General features: G+C 38.4%; 1 protein-coding gene across 1 annotated transcript; it reads left to right on the top strand.

Moving 5' to 3' along the window:
• Positions 1–792: 792 nt before the first annotated feature.
• LOC306879232 (cilium assembly protein DZIP1L-like) lies at positions 793–15,052 on the top strand (the record flags this gene model as incomplete). The annotated part of the gene is made up of 15 exons (XM_079432017.1): positions 793–1,305; positions 2,223–2,307; positions 2,454–2,578; positions 4,441–4,602; positions 4,764–4,892; positions 6,173–6,235; positions 10,006–10,152; positions 11,647–11,668; positions 11,787–11,849; positions 11,947–12,080; positions 13,212–13,401; positions 13,536–13,710; positions 13,860–14,062; positions 14,632–14,762; positions 14,906–15,052. 15 exons carry the CDS (start codon positions 793–795, stop codon positions 15,050–15,052), a joined length of 2,289 nt encoding a protein of 762 aa, XP_079288143.1.
• Between the last annotated feature and the right edge of the window lie 3,310 nt (positions 15,053–18,362).

The following is an 18,362-nucleotide window of genomic DNA, read 5'->3' on the forward strand; positions in this document are numbered from 1 at the left end:
TGGAGGAGTGGAAGAGGACTCCAGTGGCAACCTGTGAAGCTCTGGTGAACTCCATGCCCAAAAGGGTTAAGGCAGTGCTGGAAAATAATGGTGGCCACACAAAATATTGACACTTTGGGCCCAATTTGGACATTTTCACTTAGGGGTGTACTCACTTTTGTGACCAGCGGTTTAGACATTAATGACAGTGTGTGGAGTTATTTTGAGGGGACAGCAAATTCACACTGTTATACAAGCTGTACACTCACTACTTTACATTGTAGCAAAGTGTCATTTCTTCAGTATTGTCACATGAAAAGATATAATAAAATATTTACAAAAATGTGAGGGGTGTACTCACTTCTGTGAGATACTGTATATAACACACGCTATAATAAATAATAATACAAAATGAAAAAATAAAACTAAATAGTCTGTTTTTAGCTTTAAAAATGTATACATTGCTATGCATTGTTGGTAGGATATTTTTACTGTTTTTGAGAGAAGTATTTTATGCTGACCAAGGCTGCATTTATTTAATCAAAACACAGTAAAACAGTAATATTGTGAAATAATTTACAATTTAAAATACATTTTTAACATGGTTTAACATATTTTAAAATGTAATTAATTCCTGGATGGCAATGCTGAATTTTCAGAAACAAATACTCAAGTCTTCCGTGTCTCATGATCATTTAGATATGCTGATTTGAGTGTCATAGCTAAACTAAAAATATTGTGTTTTCTCTCCCCACTCAGCCTCTGTTTGGGAATCACCACATCCATTCACCTCTCTATCTGAAACCTTTCACTATGTTGGGCCAGTTCTCCCCTGGTGAGCCCTACAGTGCTCTGTCCACCACACCGGCCTGGAATCCAGCACACCTGCTTCAGCCCTTCCGCTTCCGCTCACGAACTGAGCCCATAGACTGGAGACGTCTCTCTGCCCTTGACGTGGAACGTGTTGAGCGAGACATGGATGTTGATATGCTTCAGAATTTCATTACGACCGTAACGTTCTGTGCCGTGGAGGGCGAGAGGTGCCCAAATTGTCGAGGACCTGCTGACCCTTCTTTGATCAAACTGCTTCGTATGTCTCAGCTGAGCACTGAGTACCTGCTGCACTGCCAAGACTTGCTGAGCTCTCAGCTGTCAGGACTGGAGGAGCGTCTGCAGGCGGCACTCTCTCTGGTCCAGCGAGGAGAAGAGCAACGAGCAGAACTTGCAAAAAATTTGCAGGAAGCCAAACAGGAGAATCGAAGGAGAAAAAAAATGATCGCCACTCAACAGCTCCTCCTGCAGGCCAGTGCTAATAATTATCACAAGGTGGTTTTCTTAAACTCTTTTAAAACCTTACACTCATACATACTGTTTAAACATTTAGGGTCTGTATGGTTTTTGTGTGTTGTTGAAGCATCTTAAGCTCACCAAGGCTGCATTTATTTGATCAAATCTATATTAAAAACAGGAATATTGCAAAAAGTATTACAATTTAAAATAATAGTTTAAAATTTAAAATACTTATAATAGTTTTCTATTTTCAATGTATTTTAAAATGTCATTTATTCCTGTGATGGCAAAGCTAAATTACTCTAGTCTTCAGTGTCACGTGATATTATCAATGTAAACAAAAAAAAAACAATATTGGAAACTGACTTTTTGAAGGATTCTTTAATGAATAGAGTTCAATAGAACAGCATTTATTTGAAATATAAATATTTTAACAATGTATTTTTTTTTTTACTGTCACTTTTCATCAGTTTAATGTGTCTGTGCATAATGGAAGCATTAATCGTTTTAAATAAATAAATAAATGAAAAATCTTAGCAACCCCAAACTTTTGAATGGGAGCGCTTTGATCCTGTAGGCTAATAAAAGCTTTTTTTTTGAGTGGGCTGCCAGTTTCAATTCCTCCCACAGAATCCTATTCCCCTCCATCAATACCTTAAAAATATAGTGTGATATCTTGTTCTAGATAATAAAAATAACTTTTATTATTGAGCTATCATTATACTAACTATGCAAGTAGGCTAAGCTGGTATTTTGCTAACCAAGGCTAACTGAAAAGATAAAGAATGGGAAATGTGAGTATTTTCAGTCTGGTAACATAATGTGATATTAATATGCTTTCATGATTAATTAGATATTGTAAAATTGGCACAGAATGAACTACTGGCTGCTTGGTGACCTTTAGTTATCATAAAACCAGTTCTAATATTTTGATGCCTTTTTATTCATGACAGTGCCAGTTCTGTGAAAAATCATTTGTCAACTACTCTTACTTACAAGCACATGTTCAGCGACGACATCCTGAAGTTACAGATTCAGGTTGGTGGAAAAAAATTGTTTAATAGAAGTTTAATAAAATTTCAGATATAGGTGTGCTAGCAATTCACTTGAATTTCATTAATGATTTGGTTGAAAATAATTGTTTAATAACTCAATATCACTGTTTGTGCATGTGTATGTCTCAGAGAGACAAAAGAAACGGAAGGTAGAAGAGATGGAAGACAGGATAGAAGAGCTGAAGGAGAAACTAAGACTGACGGAAATGCAGCTACAGGCAGAGAGAGAAACAGAAAGTTTGAGGCGTCAGCAGGTGAGTTTGTTTGCATCCCATGAGGCTCTAAAACTCCCTATTAAATAACCCTATTTCCTTCTGAAGTGACATACATACTGCCAGGTATGGTGACCCATACTCGGAATTTAACTCATCCAACGTGCACACACACAGCAGTGAACACACTCACACCCGGAGCAGTGGGCAGCCATTTATGCTGCAGCGCCCGGAGAGCAGCCTTGCTCAGTCGTGGTATTGAGGGTGGAGAGAGCGCTGGACATTCACTCCCCCCACAATCCCTGCCGGCCCGAGACTCGAACCCGCAACCTTTGGATTACAAGTCTGACTCTCAAACCATTAGGCCACGACTTCCCCGTGGGAATAATTCTGTGTCTATTTCCAGTATTTTATACTTAACGAAATTCTTGTGTGTTTGATTGTTTATTATCAGTTCAATAGGCCTTGTACTTAAAGGCTTTTATAGCTTTCATTTACCCATCCTTACTATGATCAAGCACCCTTACTATTATTTATCAAGCAGAATTTCCAAGCTGCTCTTTTACATATATTGAAACCGTATGGAGACTAGAAATTATTTGCATTTATTGGGGGAACACAAAAGTTTCGCGATTGAAACCAAAAGCATTGAAATATAATTGAAATTTATAAAATATAAAAGCATCTCTAGTAATTCTAAGCCCCTACATGTTAATAGGAAAATCAGAATCAGAATCAGAATCAGAATGAGCTTTATTGGCCAAGTATGTTTACACATACAAGGAATTTGTTGTAGTGACAGAAGCTCCACAGTGCAACAGAAAGACAGTAACAGGACAGGACACAGGTAATGAAACAAAATAACAGGAAATAGCCAATAACCAATGTACAAAGCAGCAAAAAAAATAAAAAATACACAATATATAATATATAATATAGGCGACTATGTATGTACAGGTGAAGTATGTGCAAATTAGAAATGAGAAAATAAAATAAGTGAGTGTGGTGAATGGATAATGTATTAGTTGTGTGTTCTACGTTTATTTGGAAAAGTGGATAAGTGGCAGATAAGTGGAAAAGTAACATTCCAGTGCTTTTGTGTTCCCTTGAACTTGCATTCAATTGAGAAAAATTATCACAAATGTTTTGCATTCTCCTGGAAACATTTTGTTTGCTTGCAAAACTTTTAAATGCAATCACAAAATTGATGATCAAAAATGAAATGGGATTTTGAAATGGGAAAAAAATATATTTCGATGCTTTTACCAGCAAACATATGTTTTCTTGCAGGAATGCATTATTTGTATGAGAGAACACAAATGCAAAGTTTCTAGGGGAATGCACAAGTTGTGTGATCAAGTGTAAAAGCATTGAAAGATCTCATTTTTATAGTTTTTCACCTTTTTGACTTATATGACAAAGACTCCTTAGACTCCAAATGAAATATGTGACCCTGGAGCACAAAACCAATCATAAAGAGCACAGGTATATTTGTAACAATAGCCAACACAATACCCAATACATTGTATGGGTCAAAAAGATTTTTATTTTATGCCAAAAATCATTAGGATATTAAGTAAAGATCATGTTCCATGAAGATATTTTGTAAATATCCTACCGTAAATATATCAAAACTTAATGTTTGCTTAGTAATATGCATTGCTAAGAACTTCATTTTGACAACTTTAAAGGCAATTTTCTCAATATTTAGATTTTTTTTACACCCTCAGATTCCAGAGTTTCAAATACTTATATCTCAGCCAAATATTGTCCTATGCTAACAAACCATACATCAATGGAAAGCTTTGATTATGATTATGTGGGGGTTTTGACAAAAAAAAAACCCTTATGACAGATTTTGTGGTTCAGGGTCACATATATCAAATAATTCAGATATGTTCCAGGAACAAGAGGAGCAGCGAAGGAGAGAACAGTCAGAGAAGGAAGCACTGGAGAGATGGAAAGAGGAGGAGAGAAGGAAATCTCAGCAGGAAATTGGAGAGCTGAGACAGTTATTTCTTCAGGAGTCAAAAGACATGGCAAGCAAGAGCTCATCCATAGAGGCTGTGAGTATACATTGGTTTAAAATGATTATTTTAAACTATCACCAGTAGATGGAGACAGATCCTCTGGTACGTATATCTGCCAGGCAGCCAATAGATGAGCTATTGTTTTTGTATAGCATTGTAATAACAGTCTATGTTTTTTGCCATCGTTCCATCTATAGAAACTGCTAGTGTTGCAGAACAAAGAGGTGGTTGTAGCTAATAATGTCACTTTACAAGAGGAGAGTGACCCTGAGAAAGAACTGAGAGAAAACAGAGAGAGAGAGCTGAAAGAGAAAATGGCCAGGAAGGTGAGAGTGCTTTGCTTGTTCACTGAATCATGCATGTGTCATTAATACAATGCCCTTTTAAAATGAATGGTTATTATTTTACAAGTTGTCAAAAAAGGATTATTCATCAGCGAACACTGAACAACTCTTAGGCAATTTCTTTCTATTTAGGAATGCCCAGTAAAGAATTTGAGTCTAAATAAATTACTTACGACACTCAACTCTGTGAGTCTTCAAGTATCAATTTTTGTGACTTAAATGCGATTAAGGTATATTTTCTCACGCTCAAATATAGGCTAATTAAAATCTGCAATCATGGACTAAGTGGCTAGGTGCACAAGATGGTGTCTGTGATCTTTGGTGACACGAGTATGGGCAATGCTTACGGTCTTTGCAATGTTCACATTTACTGTATGGGGAAACTTTTATACAAAACTTGGCTAGATAAAATAAATGTTTTTCAAATTAAGGGGGTAGTGGTATATCAAAGACAAGTGAAAACATCCTCCTTACATTATTGCATACCTCTGTGTGGCATATCATCAAAATACAGCACAGAGATTCCTTCATTCTTTCTTCTGTTGATTATGCGGTTCAGCGTCCGTCCAGGGATCTCTTTATTCATACACAAAACAAATAAGTGTGCAATTGACATTTTCAGAGAGTTGATTTTGTTCTGACTGCTGGGGGATATCAGCTGTTCATTCTCTTTCTGTGTGGAACAGCTCTATAAACAAGATCATAATGTGTGCGACTGTTAAACAAGATTTTAACATCCATTATGGACTCCGTGTATGTTTTAGTAACTACATTTGGTTAACAACCCTCTATAATGCGAGTAAATCTTTCACTATGTGACTAAATTTCCATCATTTTCTGGTCAAAATGGTGGAGTTTCAAACAACAAAATGTACAGTTTTCAGGCTACAAAATAGATCATTCTGAAACAGATGAATTTCTGGTGTCAAAAATCTGGTCCAAAATCCTACTTTACACAGCTGTGTAATAAACATGAAATATGTTCTGAATTGTTCCACATCACGCTGAATTTTCTGTTGGCACTGCTTGTCACTGAAAACTGATGTAAGGTCAAACTACATTATAATTTTTAGTTGTAAATTTGGTTCTGGATTCTTTAATTTATAAAAAAAATATTATATATAAATATGCATTTATATATTTGCATATATGAGACTTTTTAGTTCATAGAGTGCTTGCATTTTTTTTTTTTGCTGTTTACTCACTTTCTGCAGTTTTACCAGTTTCTCAATATATTATTCATGTCCATTTTTGTCATTTAGAAAAGTGAATGGAAGAGGAAATTTCAGGAAGCACAGAACAGACACCGACAGGAGAAAGAAGAGGCAAGTCTTTCTAGTATTGCACTGTCTGGGCATTATGAGTGCATTCGCCCGGTTTCACAGACAAGGCTTAAGCTATCTCAAGCTGTCTCAACTGAAAATGTCTTGCTCTGACATACCGACGGAAAATTAAAAGTTGCGATTTTCTAGGCTGATATGGCTAGGAACTATACTCCTAGTCCCCAGCTATATCATAGGCTACTGAGCTGGGGACCTCTTTCAGGCGCTGCGTCATATCATTGTGCCTGCTGCACCCATGGTACGGCAGCAAAGTTCCTTGATTGTTACGCCGGAATGATAGTATAGTTCCTAGTCATACAGGTCCTTCTCAAAAAATTAGCATATTGTGATAAAGTTCATTATTTTCTGTAATGTACTGATAAACATTAGACTTTCATATATTTTAGATTCATTACAACACAACTGAAGTAGTTCAAGCCTTTTATTGTTTTAATATTGATGATTTTGGCATACAGCTCATGAAAACCCAAAATTCTCAAAAAATTAGCATATCATGAAAAGGTTCTCTAAACGAGCTATTAACCTAATCATCTGAATCAACTAATTAACTCTAAACACCTGCAAAAGATTCCTGAGGCTTTTAAAAACTCCCAGCCTGGTTCATTACTCAAAACCGCAATCATGGGTAAGACTGCCGACCTGACTGCTGTCCAGAAGGCCATCATTGACACCCTCAAGCAAGAGGGTAAGACACAGAAAGAAATTTCTGAACGAATAGGCTGTTCCCAGAGTGCTGTATCAAGGCACCTCAGTGGGAAGTCTGTGGGAAGGAAAAAGTGTGGCAGAAAACGCAGCACAACGAGAAGAGGTGACCGGACCCTGAGGAAGATTGTGGAGAAGGACCGATTCCAGACCTTGGGGGACCTGCGGAAGCAGTGGACTGAGTCTGGAGTAGAAACATCCAGAGCCACCGTGTACAGGCGTGTGCAGGAAATGGGCTACAGGTGCCGCATTCCCCAGGTCAAGCCACTTTTGAACCAGAAACAGCGGCAGAAGCGCCTGACCTGGGCTACAGAGAAGCAGCACTGGACTGTTGCTCAGTGGTCCAAAGTACTTTTTTCGGATGAAATAAATTTTGCATGTCATTCAGAAATCAAGGTGCCAGAGTCTGGAGGAAGACTGGGGAGAGGGAAATGCCAAAATGCCTGAAGTCCAGTGTCAAGTACCCACAGTCAGTGATGCTGGTGTTGGTCCACTGTGTTTTATCAAGGGCAGGGTCAATGCAGCTAGCTATCAGGAGATTTTGGAGCACTTCATGCTTCCATCTGCTGAAAAGCTTTATGGAGATGAAGATTATGGTTTACTGACCATGGTATTACTGTGCTCAATTGGCCTGCCAACTCTCCTGACCTGAACCCCATAGAGAATCTGTGGGATATTGTGAAGAGAAAGTTGAGAGACGCAAGACCCAACACTCTGGATGAGCTTAAGGCCGCTATCGAAGCATCCTGGGCCTCCATAACACCTCAGCAGTGCCACAGGCTGATTGCCTCCATGCCACGCCGCATTGAAGCAGTCATTTCTGCAAAAGGATTCCCGACCAAGTATTGAGTGCATAACTGAACATAATTATTTGAAGGTTGACTTTTTTTGTATTAAAAACACTTTTCTTTTATTGGTCGGATGAAATATGCTAATGTTTTGAGATAGGAATTTTGGGTTTTCATGAGCTGTATGCCAAAATCATCAATATTAAAACAATAAAAGGCTTGAACTACTTCAGTTGTGTTGTAATGAATCTAAAATATATGAAAGTCTGTTTATCAGTACATTACAGAAAATAATGAACTTTATCACAATATGCTAATTTTTTGAGAAGGACCTGTATATGCCTAGAAAATCGCAACTTTTAATTTTCCGTCGGTCTTAGTACACAATGTAACTGCAGAAGAGTCAATCTTTAAATAAGAAAATTATCAAAACTATATGGTCATTTTTGAGTGAGATGCTAATGGTCTATTCCGATTCAATGATCTATGCCAAGCTAAGCTAAAAGTGCTACCGCCAGACCCGGATATCGGCTGAATGGATTTAAAAACCGTAAAACTCAACTGTTTAACTCTTGGGGAGTTGTAAAATGAGCCTATTTCCAAAAAAAGTGGAGTGTTCCTTTAATGTTTTCTTCTAAGGCATTTTTGTAGAAGTTGCTTAAATATCTTAATTTAACTAAGTCCTGGCTTAAGCTAAGCCCCGTTTGTGAAACCGGGCCATTAAGTTTTTAAGTTAAAAGATGTTTAAATAAATTTTAGAATTCTAATAAAAAATGTCATTTTAAGAGTTATACAGAGCTTATTTGTTTAATAAGAACTATGAAGGGAACAAAATTACATTTAAAACGGACTTACTCTCAGACTTGTGTCCTGTTTTTCCATCCCTCTTGTGCCCATATTGGTGTTTCCTGTTCTTGTCTCCATTCAGTTCATTTAGTCTCAGCCGTGTTTGATTTGATTCCAGGTGTGTCTCGTTTTCCCTTCGTTAGTTCTGTCTATTTATTGTGTGTTCTGACCCTTGTTACCTGTCCGCTGTTATTCGTCTGTTCCCCCTGCTATGTGTGCATCTTACCTCTATGTAACCCTTTATTTGGAAAATAAAGATGTTTTTTGTGAAACTCTTCTCCATCTCCTCGCTTCCTCGTTGTCCTACACAGTAGCAGCAGCCGAATCGTGACAGAACAGCGGACCCAACAAAAGTAGTGGCACCCCTTCTCCCCTTTTGTTTTAGTTTTTTTTTTAAAGTCTTTTGTTTTTCTTGTTTTCTCCCGCGGCATGGAAACTGCCGCACGATTCGCCGCCCTAGCCCGTCGAGATTTCCCCTTCTATGAGTACGTCGGGGAATTCTGTGGGCTCGCCGTGGCGACGGCATGGGATGACGCCACTCTCACTTCGCTGTTCTGGCTCGGGGCCAACTACCATCGCCCCGTGGGGAGTGTCCGGGCCTGAGCCAGAACCAGCCCGCTGCCCGCCGTCCACGGGGAAATCAAGGCCACCGTCCGCGGCTCTCTCAAGCCCGCCAGGGAGCTGGGGCCGCAGCCTCGAAGGCGGAACCCGTCCAGCCCTCCTGAGTCTCCTTCGTCTCTGCTGGTCCCGTCCAGCCCTCCTGAGTCTCCCGAGTCCCCTTGGCCGCCCAGCCGCCGTGGGTCCCAGAACGGGCTCCGCCCTGGAGGCCTCCTGTCCTGTCACCCTGTCCCTTGTGGCCTCCAGAGCGCCCCCCCCCCCTCCCCGTTGGATGTTGCACGGCGCGGGGTTATTGTCAGACCTGTGTCCCTATGTCCTGTGTTTCCATCCCTCTTGTGCCCATATTTGGTGTTTCCTGTTCCTGTTTTCATTTAGTCTCAGCTGTGTTTGATTTGATTCCAGGTGTGTCTCGTTTTCTCCTCGTTAGTTCTGTCTATTTATAGTGTGTTCTTCCCCTTGTTTCCTGTCTGCTGTTATTCGTCTGTTCCTCCTGCTACGTGTGCATCTTACCTCTATGTAACCCTTTATTTGGAAAATAAAGATGGTTTTTGTGAGATTCTCCAACTTCAACTAGCTTCCTCGTTGTCCTACACAGTAGCAGCAGCCGAATCGTGACACTTACCATATAATTTGACAGACCTCTGATTTAAGCCCCGATGATTTCCTGAATTTATTTGAATGCAGATATAAATAATTTTAAGATTGCCACAGATACAGAAATTGGCTCTGCTGCACACCCCTAATGGGCAACATATTGGAACACTTTTATCATGTCTGTGATTTTTGTGTGTGTTACAGCTCAAGAATGAGAATGCCAGGCTTGTGAAGGCCTTATCTGTGGAGAAGAACTCTGGCTCCAGTCTGCAGAAACTACAGCAGCAGGTTGTCTCTCTCTCTTCTCAACTGAGCCAAAAGGACAGACTCATCAAATCTCAGGAGGAGAAGGTTGGTTATTTACTTCACAATAGCAAACAGTGGATGAAAGTCAGCTATAAAACCATTAGGGATGTAACGATTACCGGTTTGACGATAAATCATGATAAAATTCCCCACGGTTAGTATTACCGTTTCATATTTTAATTATCATTAAAACCGTATTCGATTACCGTGATTTGAACAACTCGCGATAAAGAAATACTGTCCGGCATAAAGCAGAGTTTTCAGTAACAGTCTCACGTGCGCACAGCAGCACAGTAGTTTCGTTCTGAGTGAAAACTGGGCGGAAAAGCTGGGAGGTTTTAAAAGAGTGCTGAGGGAATTATACAAATGAATTAATTATATGAATGTACCTCTGAAGGTTCTGACTGTCTTCAGAAACGATTTGATGGCATTTTGTTTTCATCTTCGCTCCATATAATACCTAAAGGAAGTGTTCGCGGAGTTCACGGGAATCAGCTGTAATTCAGCTTTTCCGTATAATGCGCCACCTGCTGTCAGTGACTGGATTTACAGACACTTATTTACATTCAGCCTGTGTGCAGTTTCTGTCTGGCCAAAAAACTGACCAAATTTGCATGACCTGCTGTAAATTTTAACCGGTTGATAAAAACCAAGCTTATGTGGATTCTACACATTTAAACAATACAGATAAGCTATATAGAATTATTTATGGAGCAAATAAAATACATATAATCATTTATTAATCAATTATCATTTTAACTTAACCCTTTTCTTTAAAAGGCTGAAATGTGTGGTCTACCTTTATGTAAAACTTTTTCAAAGCTTTATTTGAACATTTACATTATTTATTTGAACATGCTATTAACCTGTTGTCAGTCAAATTGTCATTTAAAATCCAGACCTCATTGGTAATGTTATTGTTTTAGTGATTATGCAAACAAAAAGTCATTTTAATTGCTGTTTGTTGATTTTTAAGTATGAAACTTGGTGAAGTGATTTATGTGTGGTATACTTTTTGAACATCTCCAGCATATTTTAACAATACCGTGATAATACTGATAACCGTGATAATTTTGGTCACTATAATCGTGATTAGAAATTTTCATACCGTTACATCCCTAAAAACCATGCTCTTGTCAGAAAATGTTACCTTAATAGTGAAGTGCCACTAGAGGCACCAAACAGAATTGCAAAAATAATGTTTACAGAGTCCCCAAACAGTCCTACTATAGCCCTTCACCTCACATACCATCTGCTTTGTTCGGGAAACCAAGTCAGTTACATGGTAAGAAGTTTATTGCAAGCCATCCTGTAAAAAGAAGCACCAGTGTTTAGACTCTTTGGAGAACCTATACACCTATAGTTGTATTTTATTAAGCTGTGATGTTCTTTTTAAAGTATTTAAAAAATGGCACACTTCACCTTTAACTCCTACATTAACACATAGTTAGATTAAGTGACTGTAGTTATTGCAAAATTATCTGTTGATGTCTTGATTCTTGAACACTAATCATCTTTCTAACTGATGCTTCATCACAGATTAAAAAGCTGTCAGTCTCAGGTAATGAATTATAGCTGCCGTTTATGGACTTATACTCATTGCTTGATCACATAAAATATTGTTGCTTTGAATCAAATTGAATGTGGTTTGACCCCATTTTTTGTCTCTCATTTGGTAGCTCCAGTGGTTTTGCAAAAAGCCCAAGATTCTACTGAGGAACCAGAGGAGGAAGATGAAGAGAGTGTGTGGTTCAGTACTTTTTAACCACAGTACATACATGCACACACCAATCATACCATGATATAAATTATTCAAACTAAATTTGCATGCACCTTCAGGCATGGAGGATTCAGATGAACCCCAGTGGAAGGTTCTAAAGTTACATAAAGGAAAGTCAGAGCTGATGAAACCATCTAGACCCATTCTAGAAGAATCACTGGAGGAGAAATTGGAGAATATGGGACTGCGGAAGGTAAAGATTGATAAGGACATACTGTACAATCCAACTACTAAACTAAAGAACACATCTGTTGCGACTCACGAAACAACAGTCGCAACAAAAATATATAAAGTATGCAGCAAAAAAAATAATTGGTCCCACTAAATATTAGGTGACCTTAACTACTGTGTACTTACATTTAAATTGATCATTTGGTACAATGCACTTATTGTGTATATGTTTTTACATTGTACTTATATTTTTAAAAATACCTATACAGTATGTAATTACATCTGTAATTAATTTCTGTAATTACATTTAATTACACTGTCAACTTACACCTTAGCCCTTAAACCTACCCATACCACCAAACCTGGCCCTGACCTTACCCATATCCCACCTCAATAGCAGCAAAAGTGTTTTGCAATACAATATGACCACAGTAAGTACATTGTACTTATTTTTTGATGCAAGTAGTAGTTACGTGTCAGGGAATAGGCTGGATTCAGATGCGGGTACAACAGAGGCTTTATTGAACAGAAAATAACAAGCGTGGAGCGCTTCCGGAGACAGCTTGCGTGGATCAGGAATTCCTACCGCACAGAAGGGTGGATAGTGGCGGCTGGAGCGTGCCTCAACTGAGTCGGCAGAGACCCAGGTACGGCGGAAGCCGGAGAGAGTCCACGGGTAACTTGAATGCACAGATAGAAGCAGGATAACACACTAGCAGCTACGAGCACTGGAGCCTGAACGGGACAAGACAAGACAGGTAAGCGATACATACTAAGACAGTCAGAGCAATGGGAACTACCATAACAGTCTGACAAAAGACAGAGTAACAAAGGGAGCTATAAAGGGGAAGCTAATGAGATGACTAGAACCTGGTGTGAATGCAAGATGAGCTAACGAGCAGAGAAACAAGGAGGGCGGGGAAACAATCACGCTGACAATGCGCACGTGGCGAGCTGTCAAAACAACGCCACGTGCACAACACCTGAACACAGAGACAGCAAAGAACAGGTGATCAGACCCGAGACCCGACAGTTAAGGCCACCTAATATGAAGTGTAACCAAATAATTAGTTAATTTTGGACTGTGAATGCATGAATATATGATGTCATTCAACAGCATTGCTCAGTGGTTGAAGTAATGATGTTTTGGCAGGGTACCAAGGGTATCTCTAAGCAAACTTTTAAGAGCCTGAGTGCTCTGTTGACTGGTCAGCGGATGCAGAGATACAGACAGCAGCCAGACCTTCAGAACCAAAGAGACAACCTGGCACGTGAGGTCATTAGGCGAGTGAAAATCCTACAGAACAGCCAGGGGAAATTAACACCCAGCACTTTAAAACAGGGTAAGCAAATGTGTTATTTATCATACCACCACACTACCCATACTCACACATCTAACTTATCTGCTTTCAAGTCAGTTCCATTTGGTTGCCACTATTCTGAACCAAGATCAGACATTCTTATTTATTTGTTTTAGGGAGAAAGAAAAATTCAACCTTAGTGAAAGAAAAAAGCCTCCGATCCAGGGAGGACTCGAAGTCATCCATTCAGTGGGCCAAGAGCCAGCAGCCACAAGCACTTATTCCAAAACCCACCCCACGCTCCAATGCACCTCAGAATCAGACTCCAAAAACACAGCAAAAAAAGAATGGGTATACTTTCTTTTAAAATTGGTAAATATTCAGAGTAATATGAAAATTAAAACATGAAATAGAAAGCTGAGACGTTAAGCTGCTTTTAACTATACTTAATATTGTCTTAATAGTATGTTTTTTTTAAGGAGTATATTTTTTCTTGTTAGCACACCACCTTTCAGTTCAGATGAGGATGAGTCAGTTGAGGACAGTGCCTATATCACCAGCTCGCGGGGCAAACCTTCCCCCTCTGTGCGCCTTGTCCAATCAGGATCACTGCTGAACCCAACAGCTGAGCCTGATTGGACAGACAGTGAACTGTCAGAGGCTTCTGACACACACAAACTTCACAAAAGTCCCAATTCACATGGTAAGCAAATGCCAAAGTCCTATATGTTTATTTATTTTAATTCCTCCATATATAAATACGTTCAGAGCTCTCTGTCATCTACATCATTTTGCCAAAAAAGAGTGCTGAAGTAAGGACACATTTTTCTAGGTGAACTCGAATGTTAGCATCACCCTGGTTCCCAATGAAAAAAATCCAATGAATTATTGCAGATTATTGCAGAAAATAAGCTCTGTGACCAACAAAAGTTTATGATTCTTACATTATTTGTTCATCATGATAATCTTCACAAATGAGCAAAACATTTTTTATCAAATTTGAACCCTAAATACAATCGTAAAAGCTAAACCTAGACTATAAACAGACTACGGCTGCTTGATTCAACAGCTATTAAGTCACCTCTTCTGGGTCTCTGGGTTTTGGCCTACAAAGGTACATCATCCCTGCAGCATAGAATAAAAAACTCTATAGTCAGATATTTCTGAAACTATAAAACTTCCAACTTCCTGTGGGATGTAGACATTTTAATTTTTAAAAATAGTTAAGTCTTACATTATTAATCAGTTAACGTGAATGCTTTTTGATTGCAGGTTCTGTTGTCCAAACATTGACAAGAAGTTTGGAAAGACAGCTAAGCACACCAATCAAAAAGCCTGTGGGCGGGACTAGAGTTATGCCCCCCAGCCCCTCCCCTCGCCCTGCCATTGTAAAACAGAGCGCGGTAAAAAAAAACACACACATTCTCACCTATCTCATATATTCTCAAGTAATTTCCATTGCTGTTAAAATCTTGCAGCAGAAATATAATTTGTTTTTGAACATTGCCTTCAGCATTAGACTGAAAAGCTTTGTATTGTCTTCTAGCTGTCTGATGAGGAGAGTGACTTGGAGCTGTCCTCCATAGAAGAGCTCACGGTCAACCGTGCAGGAGCACGCAAAAGTTCAGAGGTCGGCGGGACCTCAGGGACCAGTGCATGGAGTTCTGTGGCCAGTAGACCAGGAGCGTGGTGAAGTGTGATGTGACTGTCAAATAAAGGCATGTTTTCATTCCAAACCCAAATTCTCAAAGAGAATTTAAAAGCGCAATTACAAAGGAATCATTATTAAAAGCCTTTTCTATGCTTTAGGAAATTAGTGAACCCAAAAATTGTACCCAAAAGAATCAGCCATTACTTGTTTGTGTGCTGATATAATATACAGTAACCTTCAGGTGCTTTGTTTTTGTAAGTAGTGCCAAACATAGTCCGGGATATGTTTTACTTTTAGCAGCAGTACGTTTTTTATATATATATATATATATATACACTAAGTAATCATTGGCTTTAAAAAAAAATGCAAGTTTGTGATATTTAGAATAAAATTGATATTTGAAATAAATCTGATTCTGATATTGAAGACTATCAGTTAATCATTTGGTGAAATAAATATATACAGTAATAAGTTAAATGTGCTAGAAATGTGAACAGAATTGTGACTACACAGATTTTTTGTCGCAGATTTATAGTGTGTACTTCAGTGTTGGGGAAAGTTACTTTTAAAAGTAATGCATTACAATCAGTGTTGGGTGTAACACGTTACTGTAATTAAATTACTTATCCACTGAAAAAGTAAAGTAAGGGATTACTGTTCATTTTTAGGTAATTTAATTACAGTTACTTATAAAGTACTTGCGTTACATACAGTAAATAATTTCAACAGTTCTAAAAGCAATATTGAATTTGAAATCTAAATTTACTGTCTAAAGATATTGAATGCAGCGGCTTTAACCCTCCGCGTGCGGGTGCGTTCACTTTCAGATTTTCCTGATTCACAGAGAAACCTTAAATACTCAAATCAGGGCCGGCACCAAGAGGGGGCATTCGCGGGCAGAGTTACGGTGCCCCCCACTTTCCATCCTCTCCCCTTCATGCTGAACGTGATCGTTTCGAAAGCGAAAGTGAAACCGGTAAAACAGCGCACATAAGAAAGCGATTGCACGCTTAAGCGAGCGTCAGAAACTGCACGCAATCACAGATTGCATGCTTCCCATCCCACCCCGACCCCCACCCACCACCACCCACCCACAAAACGTGATTTGTAACCCCCCCCAGAAATTCAAATGCCCCTCTGATGGAGGTGCCCTGGCGCCGGCTCTGACTCAGATACATATAAGACTAAAATCAATAGAATCTAAAAATCTTGAAGTTTCTACTTGACACTTGAAGGAATTCAAATTAAAAACTAACGTTTCTGATTATGCAATCCGCATGAAACTAAAGCAAGGTACAGTCTTTCCCGTGTCTGAGCTCATTATATGCAGTCACCTGCGCGCATATGCCCTCACCTAGATACAAAAAAAAATGTAAAATATTAAGAAAAAAAAAAAATAATCTAATATATAATTTTTGAAAGAAGACCTGAGAGAGATGGTACTTCACTTTGTGTCAAATTGGTTGATTTATTACCCTCATAAAAATTCCACCCCCCTCCCATAACTGGACACCTGTTTTGTACACCCCTAGCCCCCACCGTCTCTAAGCGGCCATTTTATTGACCTTATGGTGAACTTAAGAATTTATGACTGTGTGTGTGTGTATGTGTGTGTGTGTGGGGCCGATGTTATGTGGTTTAAACTTTAAATGATGAATTTGTGTTAAATGGGGTAAAGGGAAGTTTTTATTAAAGTGTTTTCACATACACATCAAGAAAAAAAAACATCAAACATGTACGTAAAACGTACAAAGACTGTTTATTTCCCTACAAGTGTAGACTTAAAACAGGAAAAACGTAGAAAATAAAACAAAAAAGCATTAGATACACTATCTTAAAACTAGTTGTTTGACAAAGTTAAATAGAAGAAGTGAGCGCGTTCGTTTAAACCTATTTTGCGGTTTTAAAAAGTTGTGACTTTAAAACAGATACAAAGTTAAATAATATAGATTCGTTTTTATCTTACGATGGTACGTGTGTTTTTCCCTTACAAGTGGACACTAGTCTTGTTAAAACAGTTTTAGGAAAAACTAAAACAAATAAAAAAGCATTAGATACGCTATTTTTCCTATCATTAGAATTTAAAACTAGATCGTTTGACAAAGTTAAATAAATAGAAGAGTTGCGAGCGCGTTCGTTTATCTATAACAAAAAAGAATCGGATGCGTTAGTTAAAACAATAAGATATTTATCAAAAAACTATGTCTTGCTTTAAAAAAAATAGTTTGACTTTATAACAGACATAAAGTTAAATAATATAGAGACGAGTTCTCTTACCGTGAAGTGAAATAAAAAATATCAGACCGTTAAAACACCAGCATAAGATAGCTGTAAAAATCTTCTCGCATTACAATTGAAAACCTAGCATTTGTCCCAACTTAGAAAAGTTAAACAAATGTCTATCTTACGCAGCGTCTGTTTACACAACCTCAAGCTTCTGTGTCAAAACTGAGAATGAGCTGCGGGCCGCTGTCAGGACACACCCACAGCACCGCCCTCTAACGCTGTAAGGAGAGTCTGAAGATTTGCATGTTAAAGAAATTAAAGTAATGTTTTAACATTAGAACAAAGTTATTTTATAAATATTTTACATTTCTCAATTAATGAAACCGTTCACCATTCATCATAAAACTTTTCACTTTAAAAGGTTACATAACCTTCTTGTAAACAAACGCCCCACAGGGGAAAAATGTTGTTTGTTTGTCTTATTTTATTTTAGTTATTCACACTTAACACCTTTTATTTATTTACTCTTTGATATTGTCAATCTTAAAACTTCTAGTGTGCTGCGTCGGTTAAAATACACGTGCGGGAAGAAACTGAAATGATAGCAAATGTTTTGGATTTTCAGTCATAATTAGAGGGGTGGTAAACTTTTTTTTTTTTTTTCTACAACATCTTACGAATGTAAATGTATGTCTCACACAGAGCGACCGAATGAGAAAGTGCGCTGCGCGTCTGGTCGCACGGGCACTGAAACGGTGTTATCTGATCAACGTTGTAAAATAGCTAAAGTTTCTGGGGATTCAACTCATTTGCAATCTAATGAGTTTTTGAGGGGATCTGGCGTCGTAAACTTTGTTAGAACGCGGTCCATTGATTAAAACAGACGGTGTTTCTAACATGTTCAGCGATCAAAGCATCTCTATGGCGTCTATTTTACGATGTGCACCTATGCGCGTGTGTCTGTGCGTCTCTGTCGAAGGTTTAGACAAAACTTCCCAACCCGGTCAAAGGAAGTGTAGTTGAGAATTGAGTATTTATAATGTATTTATAATCTATTCGAATGGTGGGGTTTAAATTAACGTTCAGGAAGTGATGAGATAGAAAAAGAAGGCGATAACCACAAACT

Source organism: Barbus barbus (genome assembly GCF_936440315.1).
Source record: "Barbus barbus genome assembly, chromosome: 13".
NCBI lineage: Eukaryota > Metazoa > Chordata > Actinopteri > Cypriniformes > Cyprinidae > Barbus > Barbus barbus.